The 25,206-nt window shown below is 43.9% G+C and overlaps 1 protein-coding gene across 2 annotated transcripts in view; it reads right to left on the bottom strand.

Annotated features, from left to right (window-relative positions):
• Positions 1 to 2,456: 2,456 nt before the first annotated feature.
• mtss1 (MTSS I-BAR domain containing 1) overlaps positions 2,457 to 25,206 on the bottom strand; it is a 115,169-nt gene continuing 92,419 nt past the window's right edge. For both annotated transcript variants that reach the window (XM_064965464.1, XM_064965465.1), the window contains 6 exons: positions 22,510 to 22,617; positions 22,238 to 22,335; positions 20,319 to 20,415; positions 13,430 to 13,555; positions 12,516 to 12,669; positions 2,457 to 6,226 (listed from right to left, as the gene is read on the bottom strand). In XM_064965464.1, the coding sequence (XP_064821536.1) occupies positions 5,172 to 6,226; positions 12,516 to 12,669; positions 13,430 to 13,555; positions 20,319 to 20,415; positions 22,238 to 22,335; positions 22,510 to 22,617 (1,638 nt within the window). In that variant the 3' untranslated portion in view covers positions 2,457 to 5,171. The remainder of the gene's footprint in view (positions 6,227 to 12,515; positions 12,670 to 13,429; positions 13,556 to 20,318; positions 20,416 to 22,237; positions 22,336 to 22,509; positions 22,618 to 25,206) is intronic.

Raw genomic sequence — 25,206 nt, 5'->3', positions numbered from 1 at the left:
TATTCAGACCCATACTTTGTTGAAGCACCTTTGGCAGCACCTACAGCCTTGAGTCTTCTTGGGTATGATGCTACAAGCTTGGCACACTTGTATTTGGGGAGTTTCTACCTTCTCTGCAGATCCTCTCAAGCTCTGTCAGGTGGGATGGGGAGTATTGCTCTCCCATCTCCACAGAGGAACTCTGGAGTGCTTTCAGAGTGACCATCCAGTTCTTGGTCACCTCCCTGACTGGCGCTCTTCTCCCCCGATTGTTCAGTTTGGCCGGGCAGCCAACTCTAAGAAGTTTTGGTGGTTCCAAACTTTTTCCATTTAAGAACGATGGAGGCCAGTGTGTTCTTGGGGACCTACAATGCTGCATATTTTTTAAATGTTTTTTTTATATTTTTGGTACCCTTCCTCAGATCTGTGCCTTGACTTAAACCTGTCTCGGAGCTCTACGGACAATTCCTTGTACCTCATGGCTTGGTTTACTTTTTTTGTTACAGTCAACTGTGGGACCTTTTATAGGACCTTTTATAGACAGGTGTGACACTTTCCATGTCCAATAAATTGCATTTATCACAGGCGGACACCAATCAAGTTGTAGAAAAATCAAGGATGACCAATGGAAACAGAATGCACCGAGCTCAATTTCAAGTCTCATAGCAAAGAATCTGAATACATCTGTAAATAAGGTATTTCTATTTGTAATACATTTGGTAAAATTCCCCAAAAACATTTCACTTCCGTATTGTGTATAGATTGCTGAGGATATATATTTTTTAATAAGGCTGTAACATAACATTTGGACAAAGTGAAGGGATGTAAATATTTTCCAAAGGCACTGCACATGCATATGAGGAGATTTACTGTTTAATTAACCCCAATTAGCCACAACATCCAGTTTGAAAGTGACTTTTCTTGAAGCTGTGCCGTGTCATTTTCCCTACATATCCCCCCACGTGGGCCAGCCCCCTAACAATTCGAGTTCTCGACTATGAGCTCCAGCCCCTCGCATTTGAGTGACAGCTAGCAAGAGGCCAACCAAGCATTATCCAATGTGGTTGCCCCAAAGGCTCAGTGGAGACAGCAATTTTCAGGGGCCCACTTTTGGCTTGTGAGTGCTACTTTCAGAAGTACTGGCTAAAAAGTATACAGAAGTACCGGAGAATTTCTTTACGATTAGTATTTGGGGGTAGGGTAATCTGATGCTAGATCTGAAGTAGGATGGGTGCAATTTCTACCTTAAGACTCGATTTGTAATGAGTACCGTGCTACTATACATGCAAACACTCAAACTGGACAGTTTAATCTCAATCTCTTCATTCAAAGACTCAATCATGGACACTTACTGACAGTTGGGGCTGCTTTGCACAATGCATTGTCTATACCTTTCTCTTTGTGCCGTTGTCTGTGCCCAATAATGTTTGTACCATGTTTTGTGCTGTTACCATGTTGTCATGTGTTGCTACCATGCTGTGTTGTGCTGCTGCCATGTGTTGCTACCATGCTGTGTTGTCACATGTTGCTACGTGCTTCTACACCTGCATTGCTTGCTGTTTGGGGTTTTAGGCTGGGTTTCTGTACAGCACTTTGAGATATCAGCTGATGTACGAAGGGCTATTTAAATACATTTGATTTGTCATGTGTTGCTGCCTTGCTAGGTTGTCGTCTCAGGTCTCTCTTTATCTAGTGTTGTCTCTTGTCCTGATGTTTGTCCTAATTTTATTCATCCTAGCCCGTCCCCGCATATTTGCCTTTTGGTAGGCCGTCATTGTAAATAAGAATTTGTTCTTAACCGACTTGCCTAGTTAAATAAAGGTTAAATAAATAAAATATGCCAATGGTGGTGTGTGATGCCTTCCAGTGGCCCAGAGTGAGAACACATGTCACATGGTCACGCAGCAGAGCAATAGCTGTGCAATCCCGCCCTACATGAGATCATCCCCCTCTTATAACCTGCCAGTTACCGTGCAGCGCTGTCTGCTTAGTCATGATGCATCTGCTATTATTTGGCACGTTCCTAAGTTTAGAAGTTGCCGACGCCTGACAGATCTTACAACACATGGATAGGAATTTGAAGTATCAGCTAACCACATGTTATAGCAATTTTTCAGTCAGTGATGTGGCACGCACCATTATCTAGTGTGTGTGTCAGTGTGTGATTTTTTTCGTCTGTGTACAGTATGAATGAAGTTAGAGGTAGTTTTTGCGAGCCAATGCTAATTAGTGTTATCGCAATGACTGGACGTCTATGGGTATCTCTGTACACAGACATAAAAATGGTATCCATGAGTTCATCTGACTCTTGGGATGTCGATAAATGGCCTTATTGCCAAAATCCCAGAGTAGCCCTTCAAACATATACAGATTAAGAAAGCCCTCACATAGCTTTGTTACTAGACTAGATGTAAACAAAACAGGTTACATCACAAAAATGCGTGTTCGACCTTTGTGACAAAAAACAAGACAAGGAGTAACTTTTTGAACGCATTTATATTTTAAAACCCACATTCCTTTTCAGTTAAGGCTTCAGCTTCACTACACAGGTGCATTTGTGACATAGCAATGGAACGCTTTTACAACGAGAGAAACTATTTACAGAAATGGATCAACAGGAGGAGGGCTGGTCAGTTGGAGCTCTATAGGGCAGCTTTGGGGTCAAAATTGTCAGGAAAAGTCGATTTGATATTTTCTAAATGTATTGTCAAAACTCAAAGTCTCAGCTTCTCACACACTGCCGGTGAGTGGCATTGGTAACAGACTAGAGAGCCCGGGATCCAAATGGCACCCTATTCCCTATATACTGCACTACTTTTGACCAGAACTCATGGGCCAAGGTCAATAACTGGAACATTGCTTTTAGAACACGGTTTGGCTCTTCAGTTAAGCTGTTAGTGGGGTGGGAGTGGGACTGTAGGCTGGCTGGGCCTGAAAAGGATAATTCAAAAATAACATTTTTACATTCATACAAAACTTCTTATCATTTCATTTCCTTAGTCTATACAACTGAATTTGGATTTCCTTCACTCAAACTGAGAGACTTCTCAGTAAAACACAAATCTTATCAGATAACATACAATTAACCCAACAGAGAGAGAATGTCCCAGCTCAGCTGCCCCATAATTTGACTATCCACGACCCCTGCTCATTCCGCTAGGGCATTGCCGCTTCATAATTTGGCGTTAGGGAGATATGCGCACTCTAATTACCATTCGCCGTCTAGAACTTAAACTTAAAGCTGTGGATCAAATGCAGCCCGATATTGCTTTAAAGCGGCTTGAGTCAGGAGGTGCGTTTTTGTATAATCCTGTCACAAAGGCCTCTACTACAGAGGCCATTGTAGTTCCTCTGGGAAACGGGCCTTTCTCCCGGGCAACATGAAGAGGCCAGAGGCAAGATGGGAGGGCGCACAATCGCTAAACCGGCCAATGGGGTCATTCCATGCACCCGGCAACAGGTGCGAGGCAGCAACTGGTGTCAGGTAATTGGGCCTCCTACACAAACCGGGAGGTTCAAAAGAAGAAAGAAAAAGGAGGGATGGGGGGGAATGTGAGAAAGAGAAAAGAATAACCCAGCCGGGTGCTAGTCTCCTTTAATGTTGGGGGAGAGGGATATGCACTTAGTGGAGGAGTAGGTATTGTATTATACCTCCCCCTCACTCAGGATTTTTAAGGGAAGAGTATCTATGTGTAAAGGCTAGAAGGCCCAAACCCCCACACATTTAAAGTAGTTTGGTTAAGAAAAACACAATGGTAAACAAATTCTAAATGCAATGCCACATCCCTTAAGTGCCTTTAATCAAATGATTTCACAACCTCCTCCCCCATGCTGTGATTAACAGTTGGGTGGGGCTCACATTCTAGGAACAGCCCAAAACCACTAACCCACAGCAGGACAAACTGTTGTCACTCCACAAACAGCTAGTCTCCTCAAATGACTTCTATGGTCTGTAAGTAGTTCCGACAGCTTGATTGGTCCGCAACATCGGTTTTCATATCATTATAAAAATGTATATTTCCTAAAATCTTAATTTGGCCAGTGAGTGCATCATGTGCCAGGGGGAAGAGGAGTCAGGGGAGTTCATCTAGGCTGGGATTGGTATGTCACAATAGCACCATATCTTCCTCATAAAAGAGACTGATTACCATAAAATAATGCTATTTGTTTTATTTTTTTATAAACCAGATCTCCAACCTCAGATATCCTCCCTTAATCAAGTCTACCTATCAGAGATGCTACACTTACGGGGAACCGGGCCATCAGAAACTACACCACCTACATCACTAAATCAATGTGCTTTGCAATGTGAAGAATATCTCAAGATACACGTGAGTTTACAAAAACAATGACACCTTCGTAAACTTGAGTTGCAGTCCTCCTCATCCCACACAATGGTGGCTTTACTTTCCAGCCCAACGATCTTACGGTACACATTAAGTCCTGACCCCTTCTATCAAAAGCCCCACAAAGCCCTTTGTTGAACCCGTGACCCCTCTCTGCCCTGCAGTGCAAGTCTCTGATTGGCTTAAACAGTGAAACTCCACAAGGGGCCCATTGCCTCCGCCACACAGAAGGTGAAGTGTGTGTGTATGTTAAGAGAAAAAAAAAAGTCAACTGAATAAATAGAAAAGCCAGCTCAAAGCATTTCACTGTGGACCTAACAGTACACGAAAGTGATTGAGCTAACTTGATCATCTTGAACGAGATACAGACGAGAAAGCTATTTGGTCTAGTCCTGTGTCCTTGAATCCAGTTCCACTGATTTTTTGATTTGTTCCCCTCTAATGAACTGATTTAGAGCTGGGATACCACATGGGTGTAATTCTTTATCAGGTACAACAGAAAACCAGCAGGTTCCAGACATCGTAGTGTAAGAGTTTGAATACCCCTGATCCATGACCTCAAATGCTTTTATATAGCCAACACACAACCTCGTATGTATAAACATCTTAATTACAGAGTGATAAAGAGGGCATATTCACCTACGAGTCCATCTGAGGAAGATTATAATAATCATTTTAAAACACAGTGCTGCTGGACATTTGATTAGAGAGATGGAAGCCTTTTACACCAGACGAAATGTCCAAAAAGGCAACATCCACCCCCACCAAAAAAAAAGCAAGAAAAACTAAAAGACAAGCAAGAACCGAAAAACAAAACGATGACAACCTACACTGGTAGGGAGGGACTCATTTGAAATGGCTGGGCGGGGGGATGAAGGGGGCAGATCGGTCGTTGGTCAGGGTCCGACGCAGTTTCACTCCCCGGATCATAGTGACCATGTGACCTCCGGCCTCCGAGGGCTCCTCCGCATCCTGCTCCTGGGCGGCAGGGGGCTGCTGGGGGGGCAAGCAGTGCCCGCTCTCCACCAGCTGGTTGGCAGTGCCAGAAGTTTTGTGCTGTTGTTGGAGATGAGACTGCTGCTGAATCGGTTGCTGCTGCTGTTGTATGAGCTGCTGTTGCTGAAGCTGCTTTTGATGTTGGAGCTTCTGTTGCTGCTGCTGCTGGAGCTGCTGTTGGTACAGTTGTTGTTGCTGCTGTAGCTGTTGTTGCTGGAAATGTTGCTGTAATTGAAACGTTTGCTGCGGTTGTTGTGTCTGGGGCTGCTGTTGATACTGCAGGTGCTGCTGCTGGTACTGCTTTTGCTGCTGCTGGTGCAGGGCGTACTGCTGCTGCTTGCTCAGCTGATACAGCTGCTCCGAGCTACCCATGGGAACTGGCGCCTGGCCCGGGATCAGCGAGTAGTACGGTGATGTGGACAAAGAATGGTGCAAGGGCATGGCGCTCAGGCTCTGGGTCGATGTGCACAGGCTGTGCTTGGTGTGGACCAGCCCGTGGTCCACCTTCCAGCTCATGCCCATCCCGCCCTCTGGTGGCCCCATGTTCTCATTGCTCCCGCTGTTCCCCCCTCCGCCGCAGTTGCCTCCCCCCCCTTCTACGCCCAGGGTTTTGAGGGGCACTTGGGGGGTGCAGATGGGGATAGGCACGCCGCCGCTGATGGTGCCGCGGCGGTAGGCAGGCTTGGAGGAGGGCTTGCGGCGGATGGTGGCAGTGTGCGATTGGCACAGGCCCAGCAGCTCGGGCTCGGCCAGCAAGCTGACTGTGGAGGCGGGTCGCTTGCTCTGGAACATCTTGCGGTACTGCAGGCTGAGGTCGCTGTTGCGTGGGATGGTGGAGGACTTGTCAAAGTCAGGTGGGCCGTGGTGCTCCTCCTCGCCCCGGCGCAGGCAGATGTAGTCGTAGTCTGGTGGGTGGAGAAGGAGGGAGAGAGGGATGAGGGAGAGATGGATAAAGGAGGGGTGAGGAGGAATGAGAGTAAACCTGTGGTTACTTAGAGTGGAGGAACACACAATGCATTTATTTCCTAATTGGAAAATAACATGGAAAGAAAGCAGACGCTTTGGACTGGGGTGGAAAATCTGACCTGATGCATTCCGTTATAAACCAAGGACATTGTTGCACAAAACTCTTCTACACTAAAGTATGTGAGACTGCATTGAAGACTAGAAATATTCGGTGGAGTCAGACATGTAAAATGTATTAGAGAACCACAGAAACTCAATGAGTCCAGATTTGCCCCAAACATTAATAACCAAATGATGTCTGCATCCCAAATTGCACACGGTTCTCTATTTAGTGATCACCTTCTGACATAGGGCTTTGAATCACTGGCCAGTTTGTGACTGGAAGTTTTTTTTTTTAAAGGAAGAAAAAAATTCTTAAGAGGAAGAAATTAGGGGGCAGAGGGGGTGTATATATGATAAAGGGTGAGTCACCACAGAGCGATGACCTGTTACCAGGCGATAATGGTAAACACACTAACACAATTTCCGGGCAGTACCACATAAGCAAACACGTGCATACGCCCAATCACTCACATAAGAACTCCGCTCATCCTCTTAAGCAAAGGTTTTGTCTCTCTTTCACATGTCACACACACACCAAATGTGCTAACGCTCTTCTTTCACTAGCAAAAGGTCATTTGATGTGATGACAACTCACACTAAATCACTGTGGATGATCTTGCCATTTCACTTGTAAGGAACAGAGGGACAAATCTAAACAGTAATGGACAAGAAACCTACCATAAAGAGGCAGCTTTGCAAATGTATTAAAAATAAAAAACAGAAAAAGTACCAAGTATTCAGACCCTTTGCTATGAGACTCAAAATTGAGCTCAGGTGCATCCTGTTTCCATTCACCATCCTTGCAAGGACCTATGTAAGGTCCAACAGTTGACAGTGCATGAGTGCATGTCAGAGAAAAAAAACAAGCCATGAGGTTGAATGAATTCTCCGTAGATCTTCGAGACAGGATTGTGTCGAGGCACAGATCTGGGGAAGGGTACTAAAAAAATGTCTGCAGCATTGAAGGTCTTCTATACTCCTCAGTATTAGGCACATGACAGCCGGCTTGGTGTGAGCCAAAAGGCACTTAAAGACTCTCCGGTCTGATGAAACCAAGATTTAACGCTTTGCGTCACGTCTGGAGGAAACTGGCACCATCCCTACAGTGAAGCACAGTGGTGGCATCATCATGCTGTGGGGATGTTTTTCAGCGGCAGGGACTGGGAGACTAGTCAGGATCGAGGAAAAGATGAATGGAGCAAAGTACAGAGAGATCCTTGATAAAAACCTGCTCAGGACATCAAACTAGGGCGAAGGTTCACCTTCCAACAGGGCAACAACCCTAAGCACACATCCAAAACAACGCAGGAGTGGCTTCAGGACAAGTCTCTCAAATGTCCTTGTGTGGCCCAGCCAGAACCCGGAATTGAACCCGATCTAACATCTCTGGATTGACCTGAAAATAGCTGTGCAGCAACCCTCCCCATCCAACCTGACAGAGCTTCAGGGGATCTGCAGAGAAGAATGGGAGAAAGTCCCCAAATTCAGGTGTGTCAACCTTGTAGCGTCATACCCAAGAAGACTCGAGGATGTAATCGCTGCCAAAGGTGCTTCAACAAAGTACTGAGTAAAAACATTTCTAAAAACCTGTTTTTGTTTTGTCATTGTGGGGTAGTGTCTAGATTGATGAGCAAAATACATTTAAATTGAATCTATAACGTAACAAAAAGTCAAAAGTCAAGGGATCTGAATTACGTTCTGAATGCACTGTAGGTGCGGTTACAATATGTATTACTATTCTCAAAATTCTATATCTATTGCGATTCAATACTGCACTGTTTTGTTCCAAAGATATTGCACACTGTCTGCTGCAGAGAGACAGAGAGCAGATGAGACAATTCGTTTTGATCAGTCATGAAAATAATACTGAGGCCAAGCTACAGGATGAAAAACACCAGAGATTTGGTACAGGTCTAGCCGACTGGCGCTAGCTAACGCTACCTAGCAAACAAATGTAGAACATGTAATATCATCCAAAAATAATATTGCGATATATAACTATCAATATTTTCTCCCATCACTAGGTAGCACCGCAGACAAAAGCGCATAATACTACCAGAGGCTACTTGCACAGGCTGATGCTGTAATAATGCTGTTGAAACAGGCACATAGATTAGACAACAGTGAAGACACGCTTCTGTTTTGGTTGTGAAATGACAGAAGTGGCAGTCTTGCATGCGACAGACTGCAAAACGATCACAGACACATGTGCAGACAGACACACAGATAAGGCAGGTAGGAAACCGAAGAAACCGAAGAGTACAAATTGAGACAATACTTCAATCATGACACGTACACAGACAAACAATACGACACAAATGCATTATAAGATCCCAGACAGAAACCGACTGAAAAACAGATCTGGCTGAGCCAGAGAGAGACAGACAGACATACAGTACCAGTCAAAAGTTTGGACACACCTAATCATTCAAGGGTTTTTACTTTGTAGAATAAAGACATCAAAACTATAAAATTACACATATGGAATCATGTAGTAATCCAAAAAGTGTTAAACAAATCAAAATCTATTTGAGGAATTCCCTTAACCGGCTTCATGAGGAATGCTTTTCCAGCAGTCTTGAAGAAGTTCCCACATATGCTGAGCACGTGTTGACTGCTTTTCCATCACTCTGCAGTCCAACTCATCCCAAACCATCTCAATTGGGTTGAGATCAGGTGATTGTGGAGGCCAGGTCATCTGATGCAGCACTCCATCCTTCTTGGTAAAATAGCCCTTACACAGCCTGGAGGTGTGTTTTGGGTAACTGTCCTGTAGAAAAACAAATGATTGTGGGACTAAGCACAAACCAGGTAGGATGGCGTATCGCTGCAGAATTCTGTGGTGGCCATGCTGGTTAAGTGTGCCTTGAATTCTAAATAAATCACAGACAGTAGCTGTGTTCGAATACCCATACTATCATACTGTATACTACATACTATTAGTTCATTTTAGTATACTGTAAACGATCGGTGTCCTTTCAGTTGAGCATACTCTACCGGAAGTTGATTATGTTGCTATACAACCTCTTGCAAGCACAACAAATTACTAGCTAAACATTTTTGTGTTCGTAAATACAATCTGGAGTGCCAGAGTGTGCTCTGGGAGTTCTTAAATTGAGCATTGTCAGATTGTCTATTTGTAAATTCTGAACGTTTCCCCTCTCAGAGCGCACACTGGCCAAGGTGTAGGGTTGATCCGACAGTTCTGACCATCACAACGGGGGTGCTGACCATCACAACAGAAATGCAGTAAAGCACACACGCTAACTGGCTAGCTACTTCCAGACACAAATGAGAAAACACCTCACTGAACATTTTACTTGCCATAGCAGAGCTGATTAGGCTGTTTTCATGACACCGGCCAAATTAAAAACAGGTGTTGAGCGTTCGTAAATTCCTCAGTTATTTTGCGCTCTGGCACTCAGACGAGAGTGCTTTGAAATCGGAGTATATAGCCAGAGCAAATTTATGTCCATTGAGAACGCACAACAACTATACATCTTAGACATGAATGACGTGAATAATCAAGTCAATAAACATTGGGTAGTTAGATAGTGTATAGTTAATATACTGCCAAGTTCAATGTATTAGTAGCCAACTAACGAGGTAGCTAGCTAACATACCGGTAGTACCTATGTTGTAATGATATTCTATGCGGTTCATAAGGATAGCATAGCCAACACATTGTCAGCCAACATAACGTGTAGCGTAAATCATTTGAAAAGTCATTACAATGGCTCAACATGTTCTCAACATTTGTCATATAAAACTCTTGGAGCTAGGGAGTAGAATTTTCACTTTTGGATAAATAGCGTGCCCAATTTCAACTTCCTGCTACTCATGCCAAGAATATAAGATATGCATATTATTCATGGATTTGAATAGAAAACACTGAAGTCTCAAACTGTTTGAATCATGTCCGTGACTATAACAGAACTTATGTAGCAGGCAAATGATGACTCCTTGCTGTCCCCAGTCCACCTGGCCATGCTGTTGCTCCAGTTTCAACTGTTCTGCCTGTGATTATTATTATTTGACCATCCTGGTCATCTATGAACATTTGAACATCTTGGCCATGTTCTGTTATAATCTCTACCCGGCACAGCCACCCCACATAGCCTGGTTCCTCTCTAGGTTTCTTTCTAGGTTTTGGCCTTTCAAGGAAGTTTTTCCTAGCCACCGTGCTTCTACACCTGCATTGCTTGCTGTTTGGGGTTTTAAGGCTGGGTTTCTGTACAGCACTTTGAGATATCAGCTGACGTACGAAGGGCTATATAAATAAATTTGAACACAGAAAGACCCGTCTACAATTTGAAAATACCCAATTTTGTATTACAAAAGTAGTTTGAAATATTTTGGCAAAGTTTATAGGCAACTTTTGAAATATTTTGTAGTGACTTTATGTTTTTTGTAAGCTGTTTTTTCTGGCTCAAACGTGCTTTATAAATGGACATTTTGGATATATATGGACGGAATTAATCGAACAAAAGGACCAATTGTGATGTTTATGGGACATATTGGAGTGCCAACAAAAGAAGGCATAGGTAATGCATGTTTTATATTTTATTTCATTTTATTTTATTTTTTTGTGTAGCGCCTGCAGGGTTGAAATATGCTAACCCCTTTGTTTACTGCTGGTGCAGATGGTGCAGGCTATCAGATAATAGCTTCTTATGCTTTCGGGGGAAAAGCATTTTTTAAATCTGACATGTTGGCTGGTTTCACAACGAGTGTAGCTTGAATTGAGTATCTTACACGTGTGATTTTAATGAACGTTTGAATTTTATAGTATTTCATTTGAATCTGGCGCTCTGCATTTTCCCTGGCAATTGGCAAATTGAGACATTTGCGTCCCACCTATCCCTAACTCGTTTTAAAGCAATTAATTTGTATCCGCTCTTGGACTTCGGCTGCATATTCTCTGCAAATCTGAAAATGTTGTGAAGCCACGCCCATTTCCCGATGAATTGCATTATGGGCCCTAAAAGTACGGCAATAGAATCCACTGCGTGCATACTTCGTATTTTGGTGAATGTAGTACGACATCCGGGAACTTTTGGCATATTAACTTTATCCTGTTAGTATGGGTATTCGAACACAGCCAGTGTCACCACCACCTCCTCCATCCTCCATGCTTCAACGGTAGGAATCTGTTCACCGACTCTGCTTCTCACAAAGATACAGAAGTTAGAACAAAAAATCAAATTTGGTTAATCAGACGAAAGATTTCCACCATTCTAACGTCCATCGCTCGTGTTTCTTGGACCAAGCAAGTCTCTTCTTCATATCGGTGTCCTTTAGTAGTGGTTTCTTTGCAGTAATTCGACCATGAAGTCTTGATTTACGCAGTCCCCTCTGAACAGTTGATGTTGAGATGTGTCTGTTACTTGAACTCTGAAGCATTTATTTGGGCTCCAATTTCTGAGGTGCAGTTAACTCTAAACCTCTGGGTCTTCCTTTCCTGTGGCGGTCCTCATGAGAGCCAGTTTCATCATAGCGCTTGATGGTTTTTGCTGCTGCACATGAAGACATTTTTTGAAATGTACCGCATTGACTGACCTTCATGTCCTAAAGTAATGATGGACAGTTGTTTCTCTTTGCGTACTTGAGCTTTTCTTGCCAAATAAGGCTACCTTCTGTGTACCACCCCTACCTTGTCACAACACAACTGATTGGCTCAAATGCATTAAGGAAAGAAATTCCAAAAATAAGGTACACCTGTTAATTGAAATGCATTCCAGGTGAGACTGTGCAAAGCTGTCATCAAGACAAAGGGTGGCTACTTTGAAGAATCTCAAATTAAATACATTTAGACTTGTTTAACACTTTTTTGTTTACTACATGATTTCATATGTGTTATTTAATAGTTTTGATGCCATAAATATGATTCTACAATGTAGAACATAGTAAAAATAAAGAAAAACCCTTGAATGAGTAGGTGTGTACAAACTTTTGACTGGTACGGAACACAGGCAGACAAGTAGACAGAGGGACATGCAGACAGAGAACCCACCATTCCCGTGTGACCACAGGGGGATAAGTAGGGTCTTGTCAAAAGTAGCGCACTAGGTAGACCATAGGGTGCCAGGGGTTTGGTGGTGATGGTAAGCAGTGGTCACTACTAACCGTGGGAGGGGATGGTGTCCTCGGAGCAGGAGGGCGTGGTGGTCTGCGTGCTGTAGCCGCTGGAGCAGTGGAGGGAGTCGTGGCTGGTGCGGGGGGCCTCCGAGTTGAGCCCTCCGCCGAGGGCCAGGGCCAGCTGCTCCCGGGCACTCTGGGGCTATGAGAGGGAGGAAGATCATTGTTTAAGAAAAAAAGGGAATGTGTACAATGGAAGAGAATCCCTCCTCAACCTCTTAGTGTTCAGCTGACAGTGGCAGCAGAGGCAAAGAATTACACCCTAGTAAATACTGGTACATGCAATCATGCATGGGGCTGGGCTGTCCAACCCTCTTCCTGGAGATCTACCATTCTGTGGGTCAACAACACTGAATCAGATATGCTAAATTAGGGTTGGACTGAAAACCTACAGGACAGTAGATCTCCAGGAAGAGGGTTGGGCAACCCTGACTTAAGCTTTGGGCAACCCTGACTTAATTTTGAAAAACAAAATTAACAAAGGTAATAACTGTTACTGACAACACACGCATGCTTGTTAGACGACAATTAGTTACAGCTATTTACCCTGGAATAATGCCTAGGTAATGCAAGGTGTTGTCATCACTTCCGTGTGGAAATATGTCTTAAGTTATCCTACAATCAATTAAGTATAAATGGATTACCAAAAGTCAGGTTGGTTTGTCAATGATACACAAATGGAGGAAAGCACTGCACCGGTGCTTATTTGCTTTAATCATTGACCACATATCAAAGTACAAACTGATAAGCATTCTATGGAGGTGCGAGTGTGTGTCTGTATGTGTGTCTCAGCTTGTGTGTGTGCAATTCTCTGTGTGGGTGTGTGAGCGTGCGCATGTGTCAGCTTGTGTGTGCGCGCGCGCGAGTCTCTTTGTGTGTTTGTGTGTGTGTGTGTTTGCTACCTTTCCAGATGTGGACAAGGCGCGGGCCCTCTCTCCGTGCTGTGTGTAGGAGTTGTGAGGAGGAGGCATGGCCGTGCCGTTCTCTGTGCCCGACCCGGTATGTCCCGACCATGACCCGCTCACCTCCTGAAATTAACACCAACAACTTCAGATTGTGCCACTGCCAACTCAATGTACCAATATTAGAGGTTGACCGATTATGCTTTTTCAACAGTGATATCGATTATTGGAGGACCAAAAAAAAAGCCGATACCGATTAAATCAGTCGATTGAACTTAAAAAAAAATTGTAATAATGACAATAACAACAATACTGAATTAACACTAATTTTAACTTAAATATAATACATCAATAAAATAAATAATGAAACATGTTTAATTTGGTTTAAATAATGCAAAAACAAAAGTGTTGGAGAAGTAAAAGTGCAATATGTGCCATGTAAGAAAGTTTACATTTAAGTTCCTTGCTCAGAACATGAGAACATATGAAAGCTGGTGGTTCCTTTTAACAGGAGTCTTCAATAATCCCAGGTAAGAAGTTTTAGGTTGTTGTTATAGGACTATTTCTCTCTATACCATTTGTATTACATTAACCTTTGACTATTGGATGTTCTTATATGTACTTTAGTATTGCCAGTGTAACAGTATACCTTCCGTCCCACTCCTCGCTCCTACCTGGGCTCGAACCAGGAACACATCGACAACAGCCACCCTCGAAGCAGCGTTACCCATGTAGAGCAAGGGGAACAACCACTCCAAGTCTCAGTGAGTGACGTTAGCGCGCACCCCTCTAACTAGCTAGCCATTTCACATCGGTTACACCAGCCTAATCTCGGGAATTGATAGGCTTGAAGTCAAACAGCGCAATGCTTGAAGCACAGCAACGAGCTGCTGGCAAAACGCACGAAAGTGCTGTTTGAATGAATGCTTACGAGCCTGCTGCTGCCTACCACTGCTCAGTCAGACTGCTCTATCAAATCAGACTTAATTATAACATAATAACACACAGAAATACGAGCCTTAGGTCATTAATAGTCGAATCTGGAAACCATCTCGAAAACAAGGTGTTTATTATTTCAGTGAAATACGGAACCATTCCGTATTTTATCTAACGGGTGGCATCCATAAGTCTAAATAATTCCTTTTACATTGCACAACCTTCAATGTTACGTCATAATTACGTAAAATTCTGGCAAATTAGGCACCTGGCAACCTTGTGCACTGCGCCCGGCCAGCCACAGGAGTCGCTGGTGCGCGATGAGACAAGGATATCCCTACCGGCCAAACCCTCCTTAACCCGGACGACGCTAGGACAATTGTGCATCACCCCACGGACCTCCCGGTCGCGGCCGGTTACAACAGAGCCTGGGCGTGAACCCAGGGTCTCTGGTGGCACAGCTGGCGCTGCAGTACAGCGCCCTTAACCACTGCGCCACCCGGGAGGCAATCCAGAGATGTTTGATCTGGTCCGGGCTCTGGCTGGGTCATACAAGGACATTTAGAGACTTGTCCCAAAGCCACTCCTGCGTTGTCTTGGCTGTGTGCTTAGCGCCGTTGTTCTGTTGGAAGGTGAACCTTCGCCCCAGTCTGAGGTCCTGACCACTCTGTAACAAGTTATCAAGGATCTCTGTACTTAGTTCATCTTTCCCTTGATCCTGACTAGTCCCCCAGTCCCTGCCGCTGAAAAACATCGCCACAGCATGATGCTGCCACCACCATGCTTCACCGTAGATGGTGACAGGTTTCCTCCAGACATGACACTTGGCATTCAGGCCAAAGAGTTAAATCTTGGTTTCATCAGACCAGAGAATCTTGTTTAGTCCTTTGACTAAGGAGTGGCTTCCACCTGGCTACTACCATAAAGGAGTGCTGCAGAGAGTGCTGCAGAGATGGTTGTCCTTCTGGAAGATTCTCCCATCACATTTACATAAGGTGCCTTATGTAAAGGTGAGAGGAACTCTGGAGATCTGTCAGAGTGACCGTTGGGTTCTTGGTCACCTCCCTGACAAAGGCCCTTCTCCCCCGATTGCTCAGTTTTGCCGGGCGGCCAGCTCTAGGAAGAGTCTTCGTGGTTCCAAACTTCTTCCATTTAAGAATGATGGAGGTCACTCTGTTCTTGGGGACCTTCAATGATGCAGACATGTTTCAGTACCTTTCCCCAGATCTGTGCTTTTACAATCCCGTTTCTGAGCTCTACGGACAATTTCTTTGACCTCATGGCTTGGTTTTTGCTCGGACATGCACTGTCAACTGTGGGACCTTATATAGGCAGGTGTGCTTTTCCAAATCATGTCCAATCAAGTTGTAGAAACATCAAGGATGATCAATGGAAACAGGATGCACCAAAACTCAATTTTGAGTCTCATAGCAAAGGTTCTGAACACTTAAGTAAATAAGGTATCAGTTTAGTTTTTTACAAAGTTGCAAAACATTCTAAAAATCTGTTTCCGCTTCGTCATTTTGGGGTATTGTGTGTAGATTGAAGATTTTTATTAATTTAATCCATTTCAGAATAAGGCTGTAACATAAAATGTGGAAATAGAGAATGGGTCTGAAAACTTTCCGAATGCACTGTATGCCTACAGCTCATGCAAAAACAAAACAAGCAGTGGCTTGTTTGATGTGACCTAGAAACAAAAGTCCACATGACAATATGTATCAGAGGTTAATGTATCTAGGTAAGGCTGGGCTATGCAGAGCAGAGGAAACAAACACTGAAGAACGGGATGTTGACATAAGGATGGGTACTGTGAAGGGCAGCGAGCCGATCACTGATAAGGACTGGAGGGAGTTCGAGAGGCACAGTAACAGAACTACACAGACCTCTATATTACAAAAAAAGCTATATAAAATTACTATAATTAGCACAGCTCTATTATATGGGTTAAAGAGTTATTGAGAGCAATGGCTTTTAGGAGTTTTTGGGCCATCGGTGGGGGCTAGTTGGGTTATACACTGCTCAAAAAAATAAAGGGAACACTAAAATAACACATCCGAGATCTGAATGAATGAAATATACTTATGAAATACTTTTTTCTTTACATAGTTGAATGTGCTGACAACAAAATCACAAAAATTATCAATGGAAATCAAATTTATCAACCCATGGAGGTGTGGATTTGGAGTCACACTCAAAATTAAAGTGGAAAACCACACTACAGGCTGATCCAACTTTGATGTAATGTCCTTAAAACAAGTCAAAATGAGGCTCAGTAGTGTGTGTGGCCGCCACGTGCCTGTATGACCTCCCTACAATGCCTGGGCATGCTCCTGATGAGGTGGCGGATGGTCTCCTGAGGGATCTCCTCCCGCACCTGGACTAAAGCATCCTCCAACTCCTGGACAGTCTGTGGTGCAACGTGGAGTTGGTAGATGGAGCGAGACATGATGTCCCAGATGTGCTCAATTGGATTCAGGTCTGGGGAACGGGCGGGCCAGTCCATAGCATCAATGCCTTCCTCTTGCAGGAACTGCTGAGACACACTCCAGCCACATGAGGTCTAGCATTGTCTTGCATTAGGAGGAACCCAGGGCCAACCGCAACAGCAAATGGTCTCACAAGGGGTCTGAGGATCTCATCTCGGTACCTAATGGCAGTCGGGCTACCTCTGGCGAGCACACGGAGGGCTGTGCGGCCCCCCAAAGAAATGCCACCCCACACCATGACTGACCCACCTCCAAACCGGTCATGCTAGAGGATGTTGCAGGCAGCAGAACGTTCTCCACGGCGTCTCCAGACTCTGTCACGTCTGTCACGTGCGAACCTGCTTTCATCTGTGAAGAGCACAGGGCACCAGTGGCGAATTTGCTAATCTTGGTGTTATCTGGCAAATGCCAAACGTCCTGCATGGTGTTGGGCTGTAAGCACAACCCCCATCTATGGACGTTGGGCCCTCATACCACCCTCATGGAGTGTGTTTCTAGCAGTTTGAGCAGACACATTTGTGGCCTGCTGGAGGTCATTTTGCAGGGTTCAGTGTTCCTCCTTGCACAAAGGCAGAGGTAGCGGTCCTGCTGCTGGGTTGTTGCCCTCCTACGGCCTCCTCCATGTTATGTACTGGCCCGTCTCCTGGTAGCGCCTCCATGCTCTGGACACTACGCTGACAGACACAGCAAACCTTCTTGCCACAGCTCGCATTGATGTGCCATCCTGGATGAGCTGCACTACCTGAGCCACTTGTGTGGGTTGTAGACTCCGTCTCATGCTACCACTAGATTGAAAGCACCGCCAGCATTCAAAAGTGACCAAAGCATCAGCTAGGAAGCATAGGAACTGAGAAGTGGTCTGTGGTACCCACCTGCAGAACCACTCCTTTATTGGGGGTGTCTTGCTAATTGCCTATAATTTCCACCTGTTGTCTATTCCATTTGTACAACAGCATGTGAAATTTATTGTCAATCAGTGTTGCTTCCTAAGTGGACAGTTTGATTTCACGGAAGTGTGATTGACTTGGAGTTACATTGTGTTGTTTAAGTGTTCCCTTTATTTTTTTTTTGCTGTGTATATAACTTCAAGTTGCAAATTTTACATTTCCAGTGGGAAGCAGGTCAATTATGGGCTGAAAGTAAAATAGTGAAAGCTGTTTTTCTCACTCACACTTACACACCGGATGCATTCATTTTCCACAACAAAAACAGACGTCTCACACACACTTCCACCCCACCATTACAGAGACATAGGGTACTAGAAAGGCAGAGAACGTCATAGTGATTCAAAACTAATAAACAATGTACTGCCATTTTCTTTAACAAATCTATAAAACAGTCATTGTGAGAATCTCAATATCACTAACAGAACTGGTGTTACAACCACTTAGGATGGCATGTCATTTTCTGAATGGTTTTCCACCGCTATCCCTCAGACAGTAGGGCCTGCTCCCCTCCGCCCCCAGACAGTTGGAAGTGCCACGCCCAGTTGATAATCACCCAGATTATTGCCTCAAAACTGAACCTAAACTAAATTTAACACATATAACAATAGATTAAATAAATGAAGCATAGTATGATGGGGGAGAATGGGTGAGTTGATGAGCGAGGGGAAGCGAATAATGCATGGCTATTCTATTGTATTAATCGATTCTAATTCTAATCTCAAAACAGTACCCTATATCAGTCCAAATTTTGGTTAGCCGCTGACGTTGACACCAAGTAAATGCTGAACAGCTTTTCATATTTGGGAAAGTATTCATATCGGGCATGATGCTTGTGGAACCTTACGTCGGCAAGGAGAGAAATGTCACCATTGGGAAAATAAACCTTTTCTACTCTACAGGTCGGTGTGGATGTTTAACCTCAGATGGAACAGCTGTACTCAGTGAAAGGAGGAACTCCCTGCAGGCCTGTTGCAGGGGTCTACAACATGTTTAACTTGGCTGCTATCAACGCAGATATGTTGTTCAAGCAGCACATGAACGTTTCAGCTGCAAGCAACTTGTTTGTGGGAAGTGTTGCAAGCAACTGAAATTGACAAAAATGTGTGTCAACTGTTAGCACAAGGAATAACAACTAAATGAGATTCAACTGATGACATTGCGTGAAGACGGACAACATACTGTAAGCACGAGCAAGACGAAAAATAATGTATCCAATAACTGACAATTGACTGCTTTCAGAGACAATTATAATGCCACCATTGCTTTTGTGCTGATTTCCACTATTCACAAGCACACTTGGCGCTTATACTGATGTTAACCCTACTAATATTTTCTTAATTTGACTGCACGTCTTGGTGGTTTGGGTATTTAAATTTGTTTTGTCGTTATAAAAAAAAGTGGTTACTGTGTTCCAATGTACATGCTTCTTGTTTCATTACACTCCACAAACATTTATTTTACACTTGAAATTCTGTCTTTAGTAGTTTTCCATTTTTACATATAGCCTACAATAACATAAACAAATGAAAATGTTATCCTCAAAAATGTGTATTCTAATGTCACATAAGACCTGAAAAATTATAATTGTTCCAATAAGCATATATTAAATCAACTTAGAACATTGACGTCCAAAAGACGTGTCAGTGGCACGAAGGGGTCCAACGAGGTCAGGTCTTTCTAGTGTTAAAACATACACATATATGCACCAAACGACAAAACACAAACACACAAGATGAAGACTACACACAGTTATGTGGGGGCCATACTTGGGGGTTTACGCCATGGGGAGGTATTACAGGGGGGTCATTAAGGCTTGAGTTTTCCCACGGTGGTGTCCGCGGCTGGCAGAACGGGCATGGGTGCAGTGGGCACCAGAGTGGATGGAGGAGGTGGGCAAGCTGCCCTCGCTGAGAGAGCGTGCCGTGCCCCCCCCCCAGCCCTCAAAGCAGGCCAACGGACTGGGTGAGCAGCACTGCCCACGGAAGGGGGGCGGGAAGGGATAGAGAGAATGATTTGTGTTTGAAGAAACAGGAGTGTAGAGAGTACTGTCTAACATGAGTAACTCAGGTAGAGGAAGGGGGCCAGACAGAGCAAGGTCTTTCTTTTAAACTGTTCACTAGGGTTTTCAAAAAAGGTTAAAGTTTATATTCAACAGTAGTCAAGTTAGGAAAGGGCAACAGACAACCTATGATGCCGTGGACTGAACATTTTAACATTTTATTTTTAAACACAAAACATACACATACAAACGACAACATCACACAAACATCAACTACATCACACCTGCCCAGACGCACATGCTCACATCTTCCAGCGCCCACATCACTCTCTGCCATAATATTTCAAATGACTTCCAATTGAGCCCCCTGGGCAAAAGTGCAGAAATGGGACGATGATCGATGCATTTGGAAAAATTCAGCAGCCAAAATAATATTGGGTCTGTCACGCTTCGGCATTGAGATGACATTGAGCACTTCAGAAGGGAGCTGTGAAAGTGTAGAGAGCTGTGTGGGTTACCTGTGCTGATTCCATGGAGGGTGGGCGGAGGTGAATGCCATCCAAAGAGGAGGTGATGGAGACCAGAGAGGGGACGTGCCTCACAGAGTTGTAGTTACTGAGAGAGAGCAAGAGAGAGCGAGAGGGGAAAAAGTGTGTGTGTGTGGGAGAGAGTGCAAATTAATGAAAAAGAGCAGGAAAAAAGAGGGAGACAACCAGACATGAAAAACCTGCGCCATTTCTTCTGAAACTGAGCCAAACGACAGTGAGTGAGGTAAACTTCTGATCATTTGAATCTGTTTTGGTGCACAATGTCCTACCCTATTCAAGCTTAGACATAACATAGCCTAGAACACAAAATCCACAAAGAAAATCACAGTAGACATAAGTCACTTAGCCAACTCAACTGGGGGTGTGCCCCAAGCCACTACAACTATCTTGAACGGGTACTATAGTAAGGCTACATCCCAAATGGCACCCTATTCCCTATATCAGGGCTCTCCAAACCTGTTGCTGGAGAGCTACCATCCTGTAGGTTTCGGTTCCATCCCTCTAGCACACCCAATTCTAATAATTAGCTAATTGATTAGCTGAATCAGGTTAGTTACATTTGAGGTTGGATCGGAATGTGAAAGGACAGTAGCTTCCATGAACAGGTTTGGAGAGACCTGCCCTATATAGTGTACTACTTTTGCCAACTGGTCAAAAGTAGTGCACTATGTAGGAAATCGGGTGCCACCTGGGACACTAAATGTGTGAATGCACTCATGGATGTTTGTGTCCATGCTAATCGTTAAAATAGAAAGCCTGTCCTCTTTCATGGTCTGAATGTATAAATGCTCTGCTCCATCAACAACCACAGGTTTTGACCGGCAGTAGGTGCTTAAGTGGAAACTGAGCTTGGTCCAGAGAACACACTGTACTGGAAATGACCGTTCTAAATGACTATACCATACGGCTCGCTCGCTACTGTTGCTCGGTGGCAAATGTTTAAACCGTTGTTTGGTGTACATGATAGAAGTCGTGTCACCTTCGGCCCAGCAAATAATGCAATGAATGTCATAAGATACATCAATTACAATAGAGCACATATCAACACATTCAAATACACTGATAGACAGTTGTGTGCTTTTAGAGGGGGTTCGGCTATGGTGCACTTGGGGATTTGATCTGCCTTGGCTCATTTAATTTGAGCGCACCTTATGATGACATGACTTGAGTTTAGGCCTAGTCATTTCCCCCCACTGGTCTGCTAATCCTTCTAGCATGTGTGTATGATGGAGGACGTCATCCCTCTTCCCCAATCACCACCTGGGGGGGGGGGGGTTTGGCTGTGGCCTGGACAACCAGTAGACTCAACACACACACACACACACAGGCAATGGGATACTGACGCTTATTCCCCTCACACATACAGTGAGATGCAGCCAGGAACGTGTGCATGTGTGCGTTCGTGCCTTTGCGAGATTGCATGTGTTCTGTGCATGCCTGTACATGCTCTGTGTGTGTGTGTGCCAGGATGTTAAAAGGGACAAGACACCACGCATGTTTTTCTTCAGTTCCCTTGGCTCAACTTCCCATGTCAATATTTTACTTTACTCAGTCGTCTGCGCTCTTCATCACCCCTCCCTCCATCCCTCTACTAGGCTGCATCTCAAATGGCACCCCATTGAACCCTGTTACGGGACCACACTTCCTAAGCTGGCTCCAGTCTGTGCGATAGCACAGACACACTCAACTTCACTTAGCTACTGCTACTATCCATTTGATACAGTTTTGCTTCCTGCACACTTCACCCTTCTTCCCCTCCTCCCACTTTGCCTATTTGGTGAGCTCTCTAAAATGTCAAGATGGCCCCAATGGTGTGAAGCAGTATGTGTGCCAATACGTCTACCTGAGTAGTGTGTGTGTGTGTGTGTGTGTGTGGGGGGTTTAGCTACCCGCTGATGCTGCTCGTGCGGGACAGTGTGTTGCTGGGGGAGGCAGGGGGCGTCTGGTAACTGTAGCTGTAGTCTGATCCCTTCAGATCCAGGATCACCTGTTCAGAAGTAGGGAGAAAAAGAGTTTCAATGTGAGAGAATGAGAATATGGATAAGTGGGAGTTTCTAACACTGCATGCGAGTACGTGATTAAGTGCATTTGCAAAGGTATATTGATGTCAGTGTGTGTGTGTGTCCATGTCTTTTTTGTGTGTAAGAATCATCCATCGAACCTGTTCACTGGCCGGGGGTAGTTTGCTGGGCTCGGCCGTCAGGGTGCTCAGGTCTTCCAGGATGGTCTGCAGGTGGGTCACCTCTCCGAGCATGCTGATCTCATGATCCTGCACACAAACAACCACAGAACCCAGATCAGAGACACAACCAATCACCAAAAATCAGTCATCCCTATCCACAGATCCCAAATCAGTTCACAAACACACAACTAACAGGTAGAAATCACCCCTAACCATATATTCCAGGTCAGTTTACCCAATTTCCTCAATCCTTAGGGGATGGAAATATAATTGATGACCAAAACATCTCATTCCAAAATCATGGGCATTTACAGTTGAAGTTGGAATTTTACATACACCAGCCAAACACATTTAAACTCAGTTTTTCACAATTCCTGACATTTAATCCTAGTAAACATTCCCTGTCTTATGTCAGTTAGGATCACCACTTTATTTTAAGAATGAGAAATGTCAGAATAATAGTACAGAGAATGATTTATTTCAGCTTTTATATCTTTCGCAGAGGGTCAGAAATATACATACACTCAATTAGTATTTGGTAGCAATGCCTTTAAATTGTTTAACTTGGGTCAAACATTTCAGGTAGCATTCCACAAGCTTCCCACAATAAGTTGGGTGAATTTTGGCCCATTCTTCCTGACAGAGCTGGTGTAACATTCAGGTTTTTAGGCCTCCTTGCTCACACACGCTTTAACAGATCTGCCCACAAATGTTCTATAGGATTGAGGTCAGGGCTTTGTGATGGCCACTCCAATACATTGACTTTGTTGTCCTTAAGCCATTTTTCCACAACTTGGGAAGTATGCTTGGGGTCATTGTCCATTTGGAAGACCCATATGCGACCAAGCTTTAACTCCCTGACTGATGTCTTGAGATGTTGCGTCAATATATCCACATAATTTTCCTCCTCATGATGCCATCTATTTTGTGAAATGCATCCCTCCTGCAGCGAAGCACCACACAACATGATGCTTCCACCCACGTGCTTCACGGTTGGGATTATGTTCTTCGGCTTGCAAGCCTCCCCCTTTTCCTCTAAACATAACAATGGTCATTATCGCCAAACAGTTCCATTTTTTGTTTCATCAAACCAGAAGACATTTCTCCAAAAAGTATGATCTTTGTCCCAATGTGCAGTTGCAAACTGTAGTCTGGATTTGTTATGACGGTTTTGGAGCAGTGACTTTAACCTGAATGGCCACTCAGCAAGGACATGTCAATATAGGACTCATTTTACTGTGGATATAGGAACTCTGCCGAGAAGGCCAGCATCCCGGAGTCTCCTCTTCAATGTTGATGTTGAGACTGGTGTTTTGCAGGTACTATTTAATGAAGCTGCCAGTTTAGGACTTGTGAGCCAACTGTTTCTCAAACTAGACAGTCAAATGGACTTGTCCTCTTGCCCAGTTGTGGACTGGGGCCTCCCACTCCTCTTTCTATTCTGGTTAGTGCCAGTTTGCCCTATTCTGTGAAGGAAGTAGTACACAGCGCTGTACGAAATCTTCAGTTTCTTGGCAATTTCTCGCATGGAATAGCCTTCATTTCTCAGACCAAGAATAGACTGACGAGTTTCAGAGGAAAGGCTTTGCTTCTGGCCATTTTGAGCCTGTAATCGAACCCTCACATTCTGATGCTCCAGATACTCAACTAATCTAAAGGTGGCCAGTTTTATTGCTTCTTTAAACAGAACAACAGTTTTCAGCTGTACTAACATTATTGCAAAAGGGTTTTCTAATGATCAATTAGCCCTTTAAAATGATAAACTTGGATTAGCTATCACAATGTGCCATTGGAACACAGGAGTGATGGTTGCTGATAATGGGCCTCTGTAGATTTAAAAAATCTGCCATTTCCAGCTACAATAGTCATTAACAACATTAACAATGTCTACACTGTATTTCTGATCAATTTGATGTTATTTTAAGGGACAAAAAAAATGCTTTTCTTTCAACAACAAGGAACATTCTAAGTGACGCCATATTTTTGAACGGTAGTGTATGGTTTCTCCATTTTATTTTTTTCCTGGTTTTCAAATTGTTGTTTTTCCACTCAATTATAATTCATAATATAAACTTATAGTTCAGAGGAACAACGAAAACTGATATTCAGTCCATGTCAATGCATCTGAAGACAATCTTTTTTTAGGTCTAGAGGAAAAATATCAATATTTTTTGTGTAATTCTCCTTTAATTGTGCATATGGCAATTTAAAGATGGCCCATGCAGAAATCGGTCCACCATTTCCCGGTTGGTAAAATTTTTATCGTCCTCCTATTTTCAGTTTGTGTGACAAAACAAGTATAGTGTAGAGAATCATTGTCCAATTTAAACCACTGTGAAATATATTTTCCATAACAAAACATATTGTATTTATCTGTTTGAAGTCCACTGTCAACTGCGTTTATTTTCAGCAAACTTAACATGTATGAACATAAGATGCAGCAACAGACAAACTGAACAAGTTCCACAGACATTATTACATTTCTGTTCGTCACATGTGTCACTGAACAGGGGGGGGGGTCAAAATCAAGAGTAACAGTCAGTATCTGGTGAGGCCACCAGCTGCAATAAGTACTTCAGTGTGGACTGCACCAGTACTTCTCATGGACTGCACCGGATTTGCCAGATCTTGCTATGAGATGTTACCCCACTCTTCCACCAAGGCACCTGCAAGTTC

Source organism: Oncorhynchus masou, chromosome 5 (genome assembly GCF_036934945.1).
Source record: "Oncorhynchus masou masou isolate Uvic2021 chromosome 5, UVic_Omas_1.1, whole genome shotgun sequence".
NCBI classification, from domain to species: domain Eukaryota; kingdom Metazoa; phylum Chordata; class Actinopteri; order Salmoniformes; family Salmonidae; genus Oncorhynchus; species Oncorhynchus masou.
The sequence above is the reverse complement of the archived record's forward strand: the minus strand, read 5'-3'. Positions and strand labels throughout refer to the sequence as shown.